The sequence below is a fragment of the Numida meleagris genome, chromosome 7 (genome assembly GCF_002078875.1).
Source record: "Numida meleagris isolate 19003 breed g44 Domestic line chromosome 7, NumMel1.0, whole genome shotgun sequence".
Classification (NCBI taxonomy): domain Eukaryota; kingdom Metazoa; phylum Chordata; class Aves; order Galliformes; family Numididae; genus Numida; species Numida meleagris.
Window position 1 is genome coordinate 6,241,236 of NC_034415.1, and position 17,294 is coordinate 6,258,529.

General features: G+C 54.3%; 1 protein-coding gene across 5 annotated transcripts in view; it reads right to left on the minus strand.

Moving 5' to 3' along the window:
- The window catches only part of CACNA1E (calcium voltage-gated channel subunit alpha1 E), a 94,270-nt gene that overhangs the window by 26,756 nt on the left and 50,220 nt on the right, over positions 1 to 17,294 (minus strand). For all 5 annotated transcript variants that reach the window (XM_021405099.1, XM_021405097.1, XM_021405098.1 and 2 more), the window contains 12 exons: positions 10,189 to 10,304; positions 9,602 to 9,655; positions 9,126 to 9,260; positions 8,755 to 8,958; positions 7,660 to 7,772; positions 7,324 to 7,436; positions 7,070 to 7,201; positions 6,671 to 6,743; positions 6,204 to 6,321; positions 5,812 to 5,879; positions 4,736 to 4,833; positions 67 to 672 (listed from right to left, as the gene is read on the minus strand). In XM_021405099.1, the coding sequence (XP_021260774.1) occupies positions 67 to 672; positions 4,736 to 4,833; positions 5,812 to 5,879; positions 6,204 to 6,321; positions 6,671 to 6,743; positions 7,070 to 7,201; positions 7,324 to 7,436; positions 7,660 to 7,772; positions 8,755 to 8,958; positions 9,126 to 9,260; positions 9,602 to 9,655; positions 10,189 to 10,304 (1,830 nt within the window). The remainder of the gene's footprint in view (positions 1 to 66; positions 673 to 4,735; positions 4,834 to 5,811; positions 5,880 to 6,203; positions 6,322 to 6,670; positions 6,744 to 7,069; positions 7,202 to 7,323; positions 7,437 to 7,659; positions 7,773 to 8,754; positions 8,959 to 9,125; positions 9,261 to 9,601; positions 9,656 to 10,188; positions 10,305 to 17,294) is intronic.

Below are 17,294 nucleotides of genomic sequence, written 5' to 3' on the forward strand. Positions count from 1 at the left end.
TAAGTGGAAGGCAATGACACATAGAGTCACAGGGACTGCAAGATCCGCCCCTCCCCAGCCACCAACCTGGAGGGGTCCCCGCTCGCCTCCGGCTCGCCCTGAATCAGGTCCAGCGCTGTGGCAGCATCCCCACGCTGCTCCCCATCCTGCGTCCCCTCTGTGGGGCCGGGCTCCTCCAGCCCCATCTCCTGGCTGCCCGCACGGCTCTCCAGGGCTCCGCTCGGCTCCTTCCCCTCTGTCCTGGTTTTCCGATGCCGGCTGCGCCGCTGGCTCTGCCTCACCCGTGCCCTCTCCTCGATGCCACCTCCTGCCCCTTCCTCGCCCGGCTCACAGTTCCCATGGCACGCTTTGTGTTGCCACATCTCCTTGTCCCGCCTGGCACGGGGCGACGGGCTCCTCCTGTCCTCCCCACCGCCCGGGTTGGTCCCCGGGGCCGGCTGCTCGGGACCCTCAGCCGGCGGCCGCTCGCCCTTGCCGCCCTGCTCCTCGTCGCACTTCTCCAAGGCGACGCCGTCCCCCGGCTTCTTGCGGCGGAAGATGCTGGCGTGGGGGTTGATGAGGGGCGGCTCATCCTTGTTGATGCCTTCCTGGCTGGACATCTGCATGTGCCGGCGCAGCTGGCTGGTGCGCTGCTCCCACACCGACATGTGGTGCCGCCGGCGCCGCTCCCGCCTGCAGCGAGGACAGATGGGCTGGGGTCACCGATGTCCCCACCGGTGCTGGCACGTCATCCCATCCCACCGCGGCTGCATGCACCCACAGCCCCCACGACAAGACATGGGGGTGCACACGAGTCACCAGACACGGAGTTTGGGGACACAAACACCTGCCCGGCCCCCAGGACTTAGTTCCCAGCCTTTGGGCATCCTTCTGGTGCTGGCAGGGGCTGGCAATTCAGCTGAGCCTGACCTCCTGTCCCTTCAACAGACCGCAGGATGCAGGAGGAACGGACCCACACCTGCCCTACGCCAGCCAGGTGGTGACCGACCATAATCATCTTGCTTGCCTGAGGACACCACTTTCAATCATAGAACCATAGAATGGTTTGGGTTGGAAGGGACCTCAAAGCCCATTTAGTTCCACCCCCCTCTGCCAAGGGAAGGGACACCACCCAGCAGCTCAGGCTGCCCAGGGCCCATCCATGGACTGGGGCACCTCTGGGGCTGGGGCACCCACAGCTCTGGGCAGCAGGGCCAGCGCCTCCCCACTCTGAGTGAAGAATTTTCTCCTAACACCTCACCTAAATCTCCCCTCTTTTTGTTTAAAGCCATTCTCCCTTGTTCTGTCACTGCCACCATGTAAAAAGTGAGCTTCCATCCCTTTTTTATAATCTCCCTTCGAGCACTGAAAGGTTACAGTGAGGTCTCTCCAAAGAAACAGGGACAAAGTCCTATCTCTGCAGGACTGGGAGTGCCTTTGCTTCTCCAGCTCCTTGGAGTCAGGCTCCTTTTGGGAGCATCACTGCCCTACTGATGACCCTAATGATGACCAGGCTTGCGTGGCAGTGCTGATAGGATGGAGATGGAGAGTAAAAAGGGAAAAGATGTCAGGTCCAAGAGCAGCCTTTCTCAATGAGAGATGGCCCTCGCTGCTGGGACGTGTGCAATGGAGCGCATCACCTGGCACAGGGACCCTTCCCAGCCTGCACATCTGGGCTGACATATCCCAAGGGAGGACTGCACGGAGGGTTTGGGGCTGCAGCTGTTGGCTTCCTGCAACAGCTTCCTCTGCGTTCTGCCTTCTAGGATCCCTGACACCTCCATGAACACAAACACCCTGCGGAGGACAAACGTTCCCCTTCCCGCCACACCGAGGCACACAGAAACACACACGTGCACACGCGTACGCCGCTCTCCCCTGGAGCACACGCTGTACACACCCACGGGTACACCGACACACAGACACACGCACAGGGCCACGAACGCACGCGGGGACACGGGTGCAGGGGAGCACCCCACACACGGGCAGGAGCTGCCCCGACAGCACGGGAGCCACAGACGACACGCGACCCACGTACAGGTGGCTGCTGCGCGGCTCCCACATCGACATGTGGTGTCTCCTGCGCCTGTCTCTTCTGGGGAGGAAAAACAAACCCGTTCAATCCCCACCAGCCCTCCTCCATCGCTGCAGGCAGTGCACAGAGGTGCCCGAGTGCACGGGGATGCCGGAGTAAGGAGCCACCAGCAAACCGCTGCCTGTCTGTGCTTGCACAACAGCAGCAAACTCTGTATGTGCTCACACACGCGTGCCCCATTTGGACATCCCACCAGGGCACACAGACTGCTCACCAAGGGGATGCACGCTGCAGTGCTTGTGCTAGGCCTGCAGAGCTGGGCTGGGGAGAAAGGAAGATGTGACCAAACAAGCTGCCTCAAAGTCCTGATCCTTCAGTGCTCCAAGCGGAAAGAGCTATTCACTTCTACTAGTAACACGTGGCATTTTTACAGAGGAGGTGATGTGTCGGGCTGGCCCTGTGATGCTCAGAGCATCACCATGTGTTAATGCAGCCGTGTGTGCTACCCTGAGACCACAGAGTGGGACACACAGCTGATATAGGCAAATATGCATACAGTGATTTACATTTTTCTCCTTTTGCAAACACTGTTTGTGCATGCAGGAAGCACAACCAAATTCACCCCCAGGTGCACACGTGCACACAGAGCTCACGTGTGCAACGTTCTGTGCATCACAGAATCACTGAGTAGCTTGGGTTGGAATGGAAGATCATCCATGCTGCGGGCAGGGCTGCCAACCACTACATCAAGCACTAGATCAGGCTGCCCAGAGCCCCATCCAACCTGGCCTTGGGCACCTCTAGGGACAGGGCATCCACAGCTCTCTGGGCAGCTGCTTTCCACAAGGGCATTGACACCCTCACCCCCCTACCACGGTCCCACTGCCGTGCCAGGGCCACATCACAACCCCACACATGGGGACAGCCCGGTGCCACGCTCAGGGCACAAGGTACAGGCACGGCCGCCGTTCCTGCAGCAAGCGGCCTCACAGCGCGCTGGGCACGGGCATATCGCAGCACCCGCGTGCGCCCATCCATCAGGCCGCCCACTCACCGCGGGCGCCCGTGTGCACACACACAATGCTCCAATCCGCACCGCAGCCGCCCACACCAGCATGGCCACGTGGGAGCACTCCACCCCAGCTGCAACCGGACCTCTCCGCCGGCACCAACGCTCGCACCCAACCTGCCCGCACCGCGTACCCACGTAGAAATCAAGCCATCTGTGTCTGTGTACACCCGAACGCTGAGAGCGGTTCTGTTGCACCACTGCAGCCCTTTGGCACTGGCTCTGCTCCCGCTTGCACCTTCCTGCGATTTCCCCACCGTGTCCTCCCCCCACCCCCCGCCAGCTGCTGGCATCAGTGGGACATCTGAATCAATCCTGGAAAATGTCGTCCCCACGCCGCCGCATGCCTTGAAATTATCCATCCCAAGGAGGGGGAGGAACGGGGAATAAGAGCTGCAGATATCCGTATCTCCCATTTAAATGCCAGTGGAACAACAACAGCATTAAGGTTAAGAAAATCTGCTTTCCTAACCAGCTATATCTGGCAACAGCTGTAAGACTAGTAAGGATGTGCAGAGCGGGCAAATCCTTTGGTGCCCCCACGTATTCCAACTCCCACCTCCTCCTCTCCATTCTTCCATCTCTCTCCATCCTCTGTTTTTCTCCATTCTCCAGCCCAAATTGCTGTCATCCCTCACTTTACACAATGCATTCACACGGGCAGCCAGAGCTCGTCGCAACACACAGCCTCTGCCACCTCGCCCATAAACCCCCAAATCCTGCTTGCAAGGATTTCTCTCTTATGATGAATATCCCATCATCCCCAGGCAGGTCTTACAGGTACATGCCCTCAAAACCAGCAGGCACGCAATTCAGGACAGGGAATCATCGCATCCCACTGCTGCAAAGCCAAGGAGCCAGGGACCTTGGACAGATCCCAAATATCTAAGCTGAACCTCGCCGCTTCCTCCAACACTGTGCATCGGAGCTTGCCTGGATTTCTCTTAGCAGATTTGCAAGAGACTCTGCTGTGTGCGAACCTGGCTTGGTTTCAAAGCATGATGAAACCTAAAATTCCCTGGGAAGGGATTCTATAAAAAAATAAAAAATAAAAAATAAATCCTTTCAGCCGTACTGAAATGTACTGTTTTGGGAAACAAATCAAAACGCCTCGTTCCAATGTTGACTTCGAAAGTTTTATGTGATTTAGACCATATGACACGGCAAAATAAGGAAAAAAAAGGCGTCTAGGAAGGAAAAACAACTTTCTTCTGCTGAAACCCAAAGGCAGGGCTCCTTAACACTGTGTTGGGGATTTTATGTGGTTTTGGGCTTTTTCCTTCCCCAAATGAAATTTCTATACAATAAAACATGATTTTGCAAACCTGCTCCATCTCCTGTAACTGCATTATGGCCAGGGAAGGAGCCCAGGGAGGTTTGGATCTGCTCCGTGGGAGCGAACACCACCACCAACCTCCTCCTCTCTGCCTTCATTCCTTACCCTTAGCAGCAACTTCGAGCATCCAGGCTTTATGGTTTGGGGCAGAAAGCCACTTTGGGGAGATTTCTGCCATGTGAGGCTCTGCTTGGGGCAGCCCAGGGGTGTAGGTGAGCTGGTCTCTGCCCCATGGGGAGCACATATCTGTCTCCATCCATCCCAAGGGATGGGCTTGGGAAGCAAAGGGCGGCTCACGGTTCGTGGGGTCACTCACTCAATAGCAGGCATGTTGGGGGCAGACATGGGGCTGACTTCCTTGGCTTTCTGAAGGGCGTGCTTCTGGTTAAAGGCCTCCTCTTCCTCCTGCTCATCCTGCAGAGGAAACAGAGGGGTTGCTTAGTGCAATGCTGGCAGTTCAAAGGAACATGCGCCCATTAGAGGGGCCAATAGAAAGGGGAGCATGCAGAGACTGCCTTCACTTCTCTCACATTATGGGGACTCGGCTTTGCCACCACACCAGTTCTTGGTGATACCCCAACCTGGCATCACCACCTGCACCCACCATGGACGAAGAGAGACAGTGGGACAGGACATAGACAATGGGGCACCTCGGGCTCTGCCATCCCATTTCATTCACTGGGAATGGGTTGGATTCACACCTGCGTGGAGGCTGCTCAGTGAGCCTACAGGAGCTGAGGAATAGGCATGAGCTCTGCAAAAGCAGGCAGCGTGGGGTAGCTGGTCCTGTGAGGTGAGAGCAGCAATGACACCTGCAGCTCTCACCTCCTTGCCTTCACCCAAATGGTGCCCCAACATTTAGCCTTCCTCAAATATTTCCCAGCACAGTCTTAAAAGCAGTCAAGCCCAATAAGTTTCTCAAGCACCACCCTAAATTGCATTCTAAATCACCTCCACTGCCCTGCAGGCAGATGTGGAGTTAATAGTGACACCTCTGGAAAGCGCTTCCCTGCCACATCTCCAGCAAATAACAGCCCACACCAGATAAATGAGAGTTATCTCAATGTGACTGGGGGCAAACAAAGATAGGGAACGTAAATGGAGAAATGGTTAGGCCACCCTTGACGTGAAGCATGTGTGCTCAGGAGAGCCACGAGAGCGGCAGGTTGGAGTACTTCCCCAAACCAAGGTCCAGTGATAGGGGGCTGGTATCTCAGGGTTGCTCCCCGTGAGCCCTCCTGGAGGAAGAACCCCACGTTCACTTTGAGATAACCTCTCTGCAAGTTGAGCTGAGCTAAGGGACAAGGTGGTCACAGGCACTGCTCCTTGATGCCATCCCCTCTCACCCACCCTTCCCACCAGTAAGAAGAAAAAGGAGCAACTGGAACTTACCTTGGTGAGCTCCTGAGCATTAGCCAAGTTGTCCACAGCAATGGCCAAGAAGACATTCAGCAGAGTATCTGCGAGCAGCTAAGGATGCATAAGCCACGTGTTAAGGACATGGGCATCTGCAGCCACCGAGGGAGGGTGGCCCTGATGGCTCCTCGCAGCTCAGTGAGGAGCAACTACAAGGACAAATGCCTCACCCATCCCATCTGAACCACCCACAGTGCATCTCCAGACAGCTCCTTATCCGCATTTGGGACATCCAGGACAGCCCCACGTGCGATGGTACTCCCTCAATGGGGAAAGGAGGAAGGAGCAGTGGTGGGGAGAGTGGGTGCTCCAAAGAGGGAGATGAGATGGGTTTATTTCTGCAAAAAGCACTGTGGCAAGGTGGATACAGTTCCCAAACAAGGTGAGGACGATGAAATAGATGGAGGACCACATGCCCGAGCGAACGCCTCCCTGGGAGCGGATGCCGTTGTACATCACCTCGTTCCAGTCCTCGCCCGTCAAGATCTGTAGAAAGAAAGTCAGCCGCCTTCTCGCCACCTGGACAGTCCCATCAACCTACCCCAGACAGGGCAAGAGCTGAGTATGAAGACCTGTTCTACAGGTGCAGCCTTGAGGGAGAGAATATCAGACTGCTGAGGGACTGGGTCTCCTCAGAAGAGTTTCAAAACTCTTCCACCGTGTATAATGAAAAAGAGAGCCATCCGTTTTATTATACAAGAGGAGAGGGAGCAAGTTATGCCCTAGCAGCCAATGGAGGGACACCTGCTTGGTTTAGAGCCCCATCCAGCCAGGGTGCAGTGAGTAGGTGGCCCCAAACCCACCTGGCTGTGTCCACTTGCAGCCCAGCTCCTACCTGGAACACCGTCATGATGGCTGCAGGGAAAGTGTCAAAGTTGGCCGATGGTGTCCCATCGATGAAGTTAAACCTGGAAGTGGAGCCAGAAGGACATGAGCAAGCTGAGGTCATTAAACCATAGGCTGCTTATTCATGCTTAGAAGGGCCTTCACTCACTCTAGGGAAGATCTGCTGTACATGTAATGCCAAAACACAGACCAAATATACGATGGCCAGAAAGACTCCCATAGCCCTGAGGCACCTCACAAGCAGGGACCTTTGTACGGGAGAGCTGCCACTGGTAGCAGCAGGCTGAGGAGCATGGCTGCAGAATTCCTGGGAGCCACAAGGGTATCCTCTCTTAGCTTCAAAACCACCCAGCAATGCCCAGTTTCCCTGAGATTTCCAATGACCTACCCGCCTCCAAACAGCTGCATTCCCAGCAGAGCGAAGACTACAATGAAGAGGAAGAGCAAGAAGAGCAGGCTGATTATAGACTTCATGGAGCTCATCAGTGAGACCACCAAATTCCTCAAGGATGCCCAGTACCTAGAAAACAAGAGACATTGCTGAGCACCCACAGCAATGCCAGCAGGAGTGACTGGACCTGGGCTGCAGCCACAGCCCAAGGTGGAGGGTGACAGGTGACAGCACAAATGGCTGGTACACACTTGGTTATTTTAAATATTCGCAGGAGACGAAGGGCTCGTAGGACACTGATCCCAAAAGAGGTCCCTGGTCGGAAGATGGCCCAAACCACTTCGAAGATGCTTCCCACTGTGACCTGAGAAACAGACATGGCCACGAGTCAAAGACGAGCTCAAGACAGGCTGTTGCAGGAACCCTGCCCATTCTTGAGAGCAAGGCACCCACCACCCTGCCCCAAAACATGCTGTCTTGGTTTAGTTGTCCTGGCCCCTCCAAGGACCAATGTCCTCATTGATCCCTTGCTTTGTAGACAGCCCTAAACATATTCCCTGGCCTGTATCATCCCTGGGGCCACCTACCCCACAGTCGAAGCAGTTGAATGAAGAATGGAAGTACAAGCGTGGCCCCATCCCATACATCTTCAAGGACATCTCCAGGAGGAAGAGCCCAAGAAACAGGAACTCTGCATAGTCTGAAAGAGAAAACCCAGTTGTGCTACCCTTGGGGTACAAAGCAGTGTGCATGCACCCACCAGAGGCCCACGGAGCACGTCACAGAGGCGGGACAAGTCAAGGAGCATGTTGCTTCCCCAGTGTATGGAATTGGGAAGCAAGTCTGCAAGGAGCCAAATGTGAACAGAGCACCAGTCACACAAAGTTAATCTTCCAGGGTAGATGCATTGGTGCCCCAGGGGGTACTGAGGACCAGTGAGGGCTAGCATGGAGCAGAGCAGTTCCTTAACATTATATGATGATTTTTGGAGACTCCTCCAAGATGTTAACCACACTGCACTGTAGGGGAATATTAGCAGTCTGGATCTAAATCATTGCACAACTGGAACTTGGCCAGGGTAACTAAGCCAAACAGCCACAATCCAGTGAAAAGCTTCTCAAGCTATTTCACAAACATTAGCAGGCAACAGTCTGTCTCTTCACCTTGTCCAAAAGATGCTTCTCACCATGACCAGCTGCCATACCACACTGTGTCGTGCTGGGATCCTAGCAGGCCTGAGCATGCTAATGCAGATTGGGCAGGCCGGGTGCTTGCTGGGGACATTTTCAAGGTGAATAAGATTAACGTGGATGAGAAAGCAGCACTGTCCTTCCTGCAACAGCTTGGGAGCAACACAAGACTGCCATGGGGTTGACCTCACTGCTCTGCTTGTCGCACTGTACCAGAATGGGCACGGATGTATTGGCTCTGAGACTCCTTGTACCACAGCACAGTGGGCCCCAGCCTCTGCCATTGGGATCTCCATGCCATGTTCTGAACCAAAACTTCAGCTCGAGGGTTCTCCCATGACCATCGCTCATCCTTATCCATGCACACTCACACTTTCCCAACTCAGACCCCACAATTGTAGGCATTCAGAATGGACCTCCAGCAAGATTTCCATCACCACTGCTCACAGTTTTAGGATAAACATAACACCTGCATCAAGCCCACGGACTCACAGAGGAAGTGGGTGAGCCAGGCTGGCTGGTTGTGATGGACGATGGCCACGCAGGCAGTGTTTAGAGCCACCAGGCTCAACACAATCCAGTAGAAGACCTGGGATTTCACCATGTGGCGAACGGAGATGCGCAGGAGCCGCTCCTTGTGCCTTAAATAAGAGGCTCCATCCACTCCTTTAAGACCGGAGCGACTCAGGGGGTTACCTGAGGGATAAGAAGGGGTGCCAAGGTGAGAGGAGGAGCTGGGATCTCCAGCCTTCATCACGACGTGGAGGTGAGACGGCTTGCCCACAGCACAATAGCACAAGGAAGCACAACAACTCAGTGCGCTGGTAGAGGTTTGGGGGAGGAAAGCTCCAAGCTGCACTGACCCAAGGTGGGATGGAGAGGCCTCCTCTGTGCCAGCCTCCGCTCGCCCACAGAGGAGATATCGACGCAGTGCTCATCGCTGGAGTCACGGGTCATGGCATCCGTCCGATTCCTCTTGATGGTGGCTCGCCTGAGCACTGAGAAGGGAAGAGGAACAGAGTTGGACCACGGCGGCCCGGCTCTGCCAGCAACCTGATCATAGGACCATGACCAGGTGATCAGTACTCGGTAATTCAGGTCCGGGCATGAGATGGAACTACAATCATTCTCAGTTGACCCCAGACCAGAGATACCCCTCATGCAGGAGCAGTCACCTCCTGGCCTCTGCACTCTCTCGGGGGCTAAGCCATCCATCTCCCCCCAACCCTCTGCTGGGCTGCATACCCCACTGGAGCATCTATAGCCCCTTCTCCACTCATAGAGGAGGGTTTCAGGCACAAGGAAGGGCAGTAAGTGCTTTTGCAGGACATTCTCTTACCTTCTAAGGCTGAGGTCCCAGCATTTTTGTTCTCTTCAGCCAGCATGACTTCCTCTATGCAAAACACACAGCTCAGCATCAGGAGACAAGCCACCACTGGCTGAGCACATCAGACTTAAGCACTTTGCCCAGCCTGGAAGTGGTTGCTAGAGGTTGCAAACACTCATCAGCTATAGGGTAAGTATCCAAAAGCAAATTCTCAGGAGTGGAGAGGAGCAGCTACCACATATTGCATCAAAAAGAAATGACTTCTGATCAACCCTACTAAATAATAATTAATAAGCTGAACATTGTAAATAGAAAATCTTGTTTCTGAGTCAAGCTTTCAGAGGAAACCCCTCCACATGTCCCTGTGAGATCTCTGAAGGGCCCCTTGCCCTCTGCTAGCTCCTCAGAGGATCACAGCATCTCTTCTCTGCTCACTCACAAGTTAGATTTGCCATCGTGTCTGCTGGAGCTGAGCTCACCCACACACCCATTGTCACCCAGCGAGCACCAGGACCACACTGGGGCTGCAAGGAGACCGCTCCCCATCCCAACCACTCCGCGTCCCCACCGCCCCCACCCCCGGGACCCTGGGCCTTTACCCGCTTTGTCTATCCAGGCCCGGTAGCCGTTGAGCTCCCGCTCGATCTGCTGCTGGCGCCGCAGCTTCATGAAGGCCCGGCGGTTCTCCACGCGCTCACGCTCTTTGGCAAACTCCCTGCAGTGGGGCAGAGGGGTGGTGAGAGCACGGCCAGAGGACCCATGGTTCCACATCAGGTTGGCAAATTTGCTCTAGGTTCCCTCTCAGTCTCCAGCAAGCCACCGTGAAGAGGTATATTTATAGAATCATAGAATGGTTTGAGTTGGAAGGGACACTTAAACATCATCTAGTCCAATTCCTTGCGATGAACAGGGACACCGACAGCTCGATCAGGTGCTCAGAGCCCCATCCAGCCTGACCTTGAATGTCTCCAAGCATGGAGCATCCATCACCTCTCTGGCCTCTCCAAAATCTCACCCTGCAATACCATTCACTAGGGCACATGCTTTTAGGCTCTGACTTAGGATCTTCCTTTCTCTCTCCAGCCTCTCCTTGGAGGGTCTTCCCATGGCTTGAGATACTCTTGCTGTCACCCTGCGGACCTCAGAGCTAACACCACGCCCACTGCTCATGCAGCTCCTAATGTGCATGGATATGCCAGCATCCACGTGCTCACATTCACTCCTAAACACAAGCACAAACATCCCATAGCCCTCGCTGACACACACCACGCAGCTGGGGCATATCCACCAGCATGCTGCAGCTCCAGCAGCAAGCAGGTTGGCACAGGGAGCATCCCCTGCTCTGGACATCCCCCGGCACAGCCTTTCTCATCACCAGGATGGAACTTGCTGCCTGCTGTTCCCAAGTCCTGCAGGACTTGGACTGCACACCGTGAGGAACGTGACGGTGGAGAACAAGCAACAAGACAAACGTCTCTCTCCCCAGCAATCTCCAGCCTCAAAATATTCCAAAGAACTGAAAGATTTGGTCTGTCTGCTGCAGGGGGAGTTCAAGTGCATCGCCCCAGCTGAGCTATTACACCCTTAATGCTGTGTGGGCTTTTGCATGTGTGTGAGCGCGTGTTTGTGTGAAAAGCCCTGAAATGTTCCCTGCATCTCTTGTTTAAGATCCGCAGACAATTCAAGCATTTTTAATTCCACCCCAGGAAGGTGAAGTTTCCTGCCGCTCCGGCATTGAGCATCAAATGACTCTCTCCTTCCAGCTCCGGCTTTCAGCCCGAAATGAGACTTTCTTCCTGGGGCAGGGAAAGGGGAGAGAACAAAAGGAAAGGAAGAGAAAAGCAGCCTAAGTGGAGGGAAGGAGGGCGGGGAGCACCTCCCACAGCCGGCGGGGAAAGGCGCTCGCTTTGGGCACGGCATGTGGAACAGCTCCTTGCCTTGCGCGGGGGAAAGGCAGGATGGTGCCGGCTGCGCTCCATCCCCCACGCCAGCTTCTGTGCATTGCCAGCGTGGAGATGCCAAGAAGAGAGAAGATGCCATCGGCAGCCAGAGCCAGCGGGGACCGTGCCTTTATCCCACTGGTGCTGTGCCCTGGTGTGACCCGTGTCGTTGGAGCATCTTTTCCAGCAATCTCATTGAGCCTTGCTTGGCTGGGCACGGTTTGCTCAGGAAAGCCCCCAGCCCCTTGCAGCCAAGAGGGATGAAAGCCGAAACGCCGTCTCCCCCTGTCCAAGCATGGGCTTGCAGAACCCTGACTGCAAGAAGCTGGTGCCACACGCACACACCCAGGGACACAACAGCCCTTTCTGCTGTGGCAGCAGCTCCGAGGGAGACGCTTCCCACACTCCTGCTCCCTAATGGAGCCTAATTGCTTTTGTCCATTAGGAGAGGGGGAAAAAATAAAAGTTAAACTCAACTTAATGAATTATTACATTTCAGTGAGACACGTTACCGAGCAGGGCAGCAGCGGGGGCTGGTGACATCTGAGAGTGGGTAGGCGATGCTGACAGATCAAGGATTGCTCAGAGCCAATTTGCAGCAGCGGGTAGAGATAGCGCTGTGCAGCGAGCGCGGGGCTGGCCGTGCTGACTGACAGCTGCCTGGGAATGCTCCAAGCACGGGGCTGGCTGCTGCAAAGGATGCTGTTCCCCGTGGTGTTCGGGTTGCGTCCCATGGAACGGCACCATTGGGCTTTGCAAAAAGATCCGGCATCGCTCTCTAACCCTACAGAAGCTCCCCAAATCTGCAAAGGCGCAGATCCTGCCCGGTACAGAGGTTCAAGCCTCCAGCATGGAAAAAATCCCCTTGCAATAGTCAAGCCTGCCTTGCACCAAATGTGGGGCTGCGTTGGACCCGGCGTCACCACAGCCTTTGGAAGACCAATGGCAGGCACCGAGGGATGGAGGGGAGGGCTAGGGATTGTGGTGGGAGCTCGGTGCCATCTGTTCTCCCATCGGCGAGGCACCATCCAGACCCCATGCCCAGCCTGCCAAGGCCATGGGAGCAGATGGCTTGCTCTTTCCATGGCTGCAAATTGTCCTTCATTCCCATCCCTGTGCCCGGCAGGAGACCTTGGGGCAGCCTTCCTCCCCAGGCTGCTGCAGCTGCGCATTCATAGAACCATAGAACTGCTTGGGTTGGAAGGCGATCTTAAAGACCATCCATTTCCAACCCCGTGCTGTGGGCAGGCTTGCCAACCACTAGATTCCTCCTCTTCATTGGTGTGCTTGGCTCAAAGCACTGCAGGGCCAAGGTCAAGTTTTAGTGGGAGAAGAAACCACGTGAAAGCATCCTCAGAACAGCCTCATTTTGTGGAAAAAAATAAAAATAATAAGGCTAAGAGAAAAACTATCGCAGATGCTGCAACCCACTTGTATTATACCAGGAGCTTCTTGGAGTCCAGAGGGGATATATAGAATCATTAAGGTTGGAAAAAAACACTAAGATCATTAAGTCCAACACCACCCCCATCCCATGCCCACTGATCACGTCCCTCAGTGCCACATCTCGGTTCCAGAACACCTCCAGGGACGGTGACCCCACCATCTCCCTGGGCAGCCCCTGCCAGTGCCTCACTACCCTTATCTATACCACAGGTCACACCAACACTGTGGCTTCCATGCTTTGAAACCAGCCAACCGCCTCCACAGCCATCACCTTTCTCCACCAGTAAGCACACCTCCAGCAAACCAGTTACTGAAACGGTCATAAAATGACACATGGCAGCAGATGGGGTGGGAAGAGGCTCACATGCTGAAGCTGAGGCAGCAGTAGCGTGCTGCTGTGAGAAAGCCAGTTGTAGTGGGCTGTGTAGCAAGGGATGCCATCTGTAAGGCACCAGGTAACGCTTCTGCTCTGCTGAGCACGAGGGAGGCTCACAGCTCCTGTTTTGAGCACCGCAATTTGAGGAAAAACAACTTCACCTTGGGAAGGGACAGAGCCGGCACCTGGAGATTTGGAAAAGGTGGATGAGGCAGGTGCAGAACGGGAGGATCGGCTGCTATCTACCCGAGGGGTGTAAAGGAACTAAAACAAGAGCAGTGAGCTAAGCATGCTGTCTGTAAGCTGGTGCTGAAGCTTAAACAGAAGGTGCAAGCAGGCACGGCCAGCCAGAGGGTCTGAGCACTGCGCTGCTGAGGTCGTGCCTTACATCAGCGACCCATTTAGCAGAGGCAGATGCTGATGGTTACCCTCAGCCTTGGGAGAAGCTTGTGATTTAAAAGAGGTTTTCCTATGGAGACTGCTGGAAGCCTTCTGCCAGGTCCTACAGGGGCTTGTGTTAGACAGGGCTGACAGCGAGCAGTGTGAATGATTCACAGAGAGCGCGTCATGCTGGTTTGCATTGACACCGTGTGCCAAGAGGAGAAGGGCTTTCTGTGAACAAAAACAGAGGCAGAAGGGGAAGGCAATGCCCATGTGAGAGCACAGGGAAAAGGCAGTGCAAACGGGCAACTGTCACCAGCACTGAAGAGGGGGATGGAGGGGCTCCAGGTGAGGAACCACCAAGGTTCCCAGCACCAGAGGTCCTTTTATAAGCTGGTTCCTCCAAGAGGTGCAGATGCGTGGCTCCATGTAGGGCACAAAGGCAGTGGGGACAGGGCCACCGTCAGCCAGTTATTTCACAGGACACCGTGCTCTTCTCAAGGAGTGACACTCCAGGATCCGAAGGGAAATGCACACACGGAGGCTTGCTGCATGTTTGGCTCAGCCCTGCTGTTCCGTGCACTGCTACCTTTATATGCAGCTGAGTTTCCCAGGACACGGGCTGGGCTCAGAGCAGCCACGAGCCTGCAGAGCTTGTTGTTTTGAAGTAGAGAAAAACAAAGGTCAAAGAGGGTAAATATCAAATGTTAAAAAAGCCACTGACATCCAGCTGCAGAGACTCAGCTTCAACGTGTCTCAAGGTAACAAGGTGGGGGTTTGTATCTGTGCCCCCACTGTTCCGAGGACACATCAATCCTCCCATCCCCTCCTGGGCTCCGCATTTCATCCTCTGTAAACAAGGCGGGTTTTGTCCCTCTTTGCAAGAGACAGCAATCTGCAGATGGGAGGTGTGGGGCTAGTACTGATACAGCATGAAAAAAATCACCATTTTTCAGTATTTCATCACGTTAGCATCCCAGCAACTTTCAAGCACTCTAATTGATGGCTTCAAAACGCAAATACAATGGATTCAGAACCAACCATCAAGTGCAAAACCCACAACAACTGCTAGATATGTCATTGCCACTGCAAAACAAACAAACAGCCGCCTACGGCGTACAGAGGACTGATAATGTGCAGTGATTCATTTGGGAGATCCTGCCCAATCCACCCAGCAAAGGTGTGAGCACCTCTTTCACAGAACCACAGGACGATTGGGTTGGAGGGGGGCCTCAAAGACCCACCAGCCTCCCCCCTGCCATGGGCTGGCTGCCCCCCAGCTCAGAATGCCCAGGGCCCATCCATGGACTGGGGCACCTCCAGGGATGGGGCACCCGCAGCTCTGGGCAGCAGTGCCAGCACCTCACTGCCCTGTGAGTAAATAATTTCTTCCTATCACCTAACGTACATTTTCCTAAATTTCCCTAATTTTCCTAAATTAACCTCTCTGTATCATGTCCACCGAGGAGCTGGGCATTGCCAAAGCCATAGAATCATCTGTGTTGGAGGAGACCTTCAGGATCGCCCTGTCACCATGCTGACCCATCTACCCAGTCAAGCAGCTCACGGATGCTATTGCTAACTGAAATAGGGAAGAACTCGAACAAACAGCTCCAAAAGCAATCTGTGAGCAAGAGCTCGCTGCCGAGTGCTTTGTGGAGAGCATCAAAGCGAGCCCTTCACCCGCAGCCTGCAGACCACGGGGAGCCTGCAGAGCAGATCTGCAAGAGAACAGCAAACACAGAGCGGCTGAGGCACGCCAGCAAATAATTCCCAAGGAGAAATCAAAGGGGAGACCCTCGCGTTGCCTCGCGGCTGTGGGTTTTTTCTCTCTCGTCCCATTGGCTGCAGGAGAAGCCGCCATTCCCAGTGTCATGGGGGACGTGGTGCTCCCGACACGCTCCTCTTGTCAGGCAGCGTGTTCACACGGGGCCTCGGGGAGAGGTGGCACAGGCAGGCGAGGCGCTCGATGAATATGGATGCCCACCTGGCTGCTGAATATAGATGAGCATCGCTCCTTTGCATTAGCTGCAGAAGGTGCTCAAGTACCACCTCAGTGAGACGAGAGCTTCCCCAGAGCACGGCGACAAGCGTGGCCCAAACGTACACCCCATTACAGCTCTGCTCAGGTGTGGCCCGAAGAGCCAGTTCCCAAACACACAGTGGGCATGGAGATCCTGCCCCTCCTGCAAACAGCTCCACAAAATGCCACCGCCACTGAAGAAAACGCAGTGCAAGCTTCCAGCGCAATATTTCCTGGGCACTTGGTTGGCATCTTGCTATCTCTCATCCCCGCAAGATTTCTCCATAAACACCTCCAAGGCATTAATCACAGAATCGTTTGAGTTGGAAGGGACCCTTAGAGGCCATCTGGCCCCATCCCCCTGCACTGAGCAGGGACACCCAGAGCTCCAGCAGGTGCTCAGCGCCCATCCAGCCTGACCTTGGCTGCCTGCAGGGATGGGGCACCACCAAGTGTTTGGCTTCAAACCATCTGATCCAGCTCAAACACGGCTAGCACAAACCACTGCTTCCATTGACAACGCGCGCTTGTGCCTTTGACACCCCGATCATTAATTGCTAAAACTTAATCTTATTCATCGTTTGTTACGCCTCAAAATTGGATGGGAAAAAAAATTCAAATGAAGCAAAGTGAAAAGATTTCAGAGATGGTACAGAAGGCTCCTGGAGGAGCTGAAGAATACTCTCAGGAGACTGGGAACGCAGCGTTAACCCAACCTGAAAGAAAGAAGATCTTAAGACAAAGAAATCTTGCCAAATTGATCCTTTAATTATAACATTAGTCGTTTCTTTCAAAGGCTTAGTGCAAGAGCTGAGGGTGGGGGGCAGAAAAGACTTAGAGGGAGAAAAGGCTTAACATCACCAGGATGAGTGGAAGCAATTAGGAGGATTTAAATTACTCTCTTGTTTGGTACAAGGCAGATAAGATTTCATTTCTCTTGCCACCATTGCTCAACTTCTAGCTTTGGCATCGCCCTGGGTTACGCCAGCCCTAGCGCACGCGATGTACCGAGCCGTGCTCCTGAGCTCCCAGCCCCACAGCTCTGCAGCGGCTGCTCCTTCCCTGCTCACTCCGATGCTCCTGCCAGGGTTATTTCAGGAGCTTGTGGAGCTTTAAAAGCTGAGCAGTCACATCTCCTTGGGCTTTATACCTGCAAAATGCGCTCAAAGAGGAACGGGGCCAATTTTTATTTTTTTTTTTCCCCTTCCTGCTTTCACTTGGAATTAATTGATCTGTAATTGCACCCATAGAGGGGAAAAAGTTAATAGACACAGTAATAAATGCCAAAGCCCCAGAAGATCTGGCTCTCCAAGCCCCTGCCTGGAGCGACTCCATCTCTGCTAATAGCGGCGCATGCAATTCCAGCGCATGTGTGCGTGTTAGTATTTAGAGAGCAAACCGAGGGGCCTCGGCGTGATGGAAATCATTGCTTTTTCTCTCCCACATACTTAGTGCTCAGGAGCAGATGGATCCAGGCTGTTTACATCACGGAGGTCATGGCTCAGCCTAACAGTTGGGGAACTGACTGTTGGGAGAGAT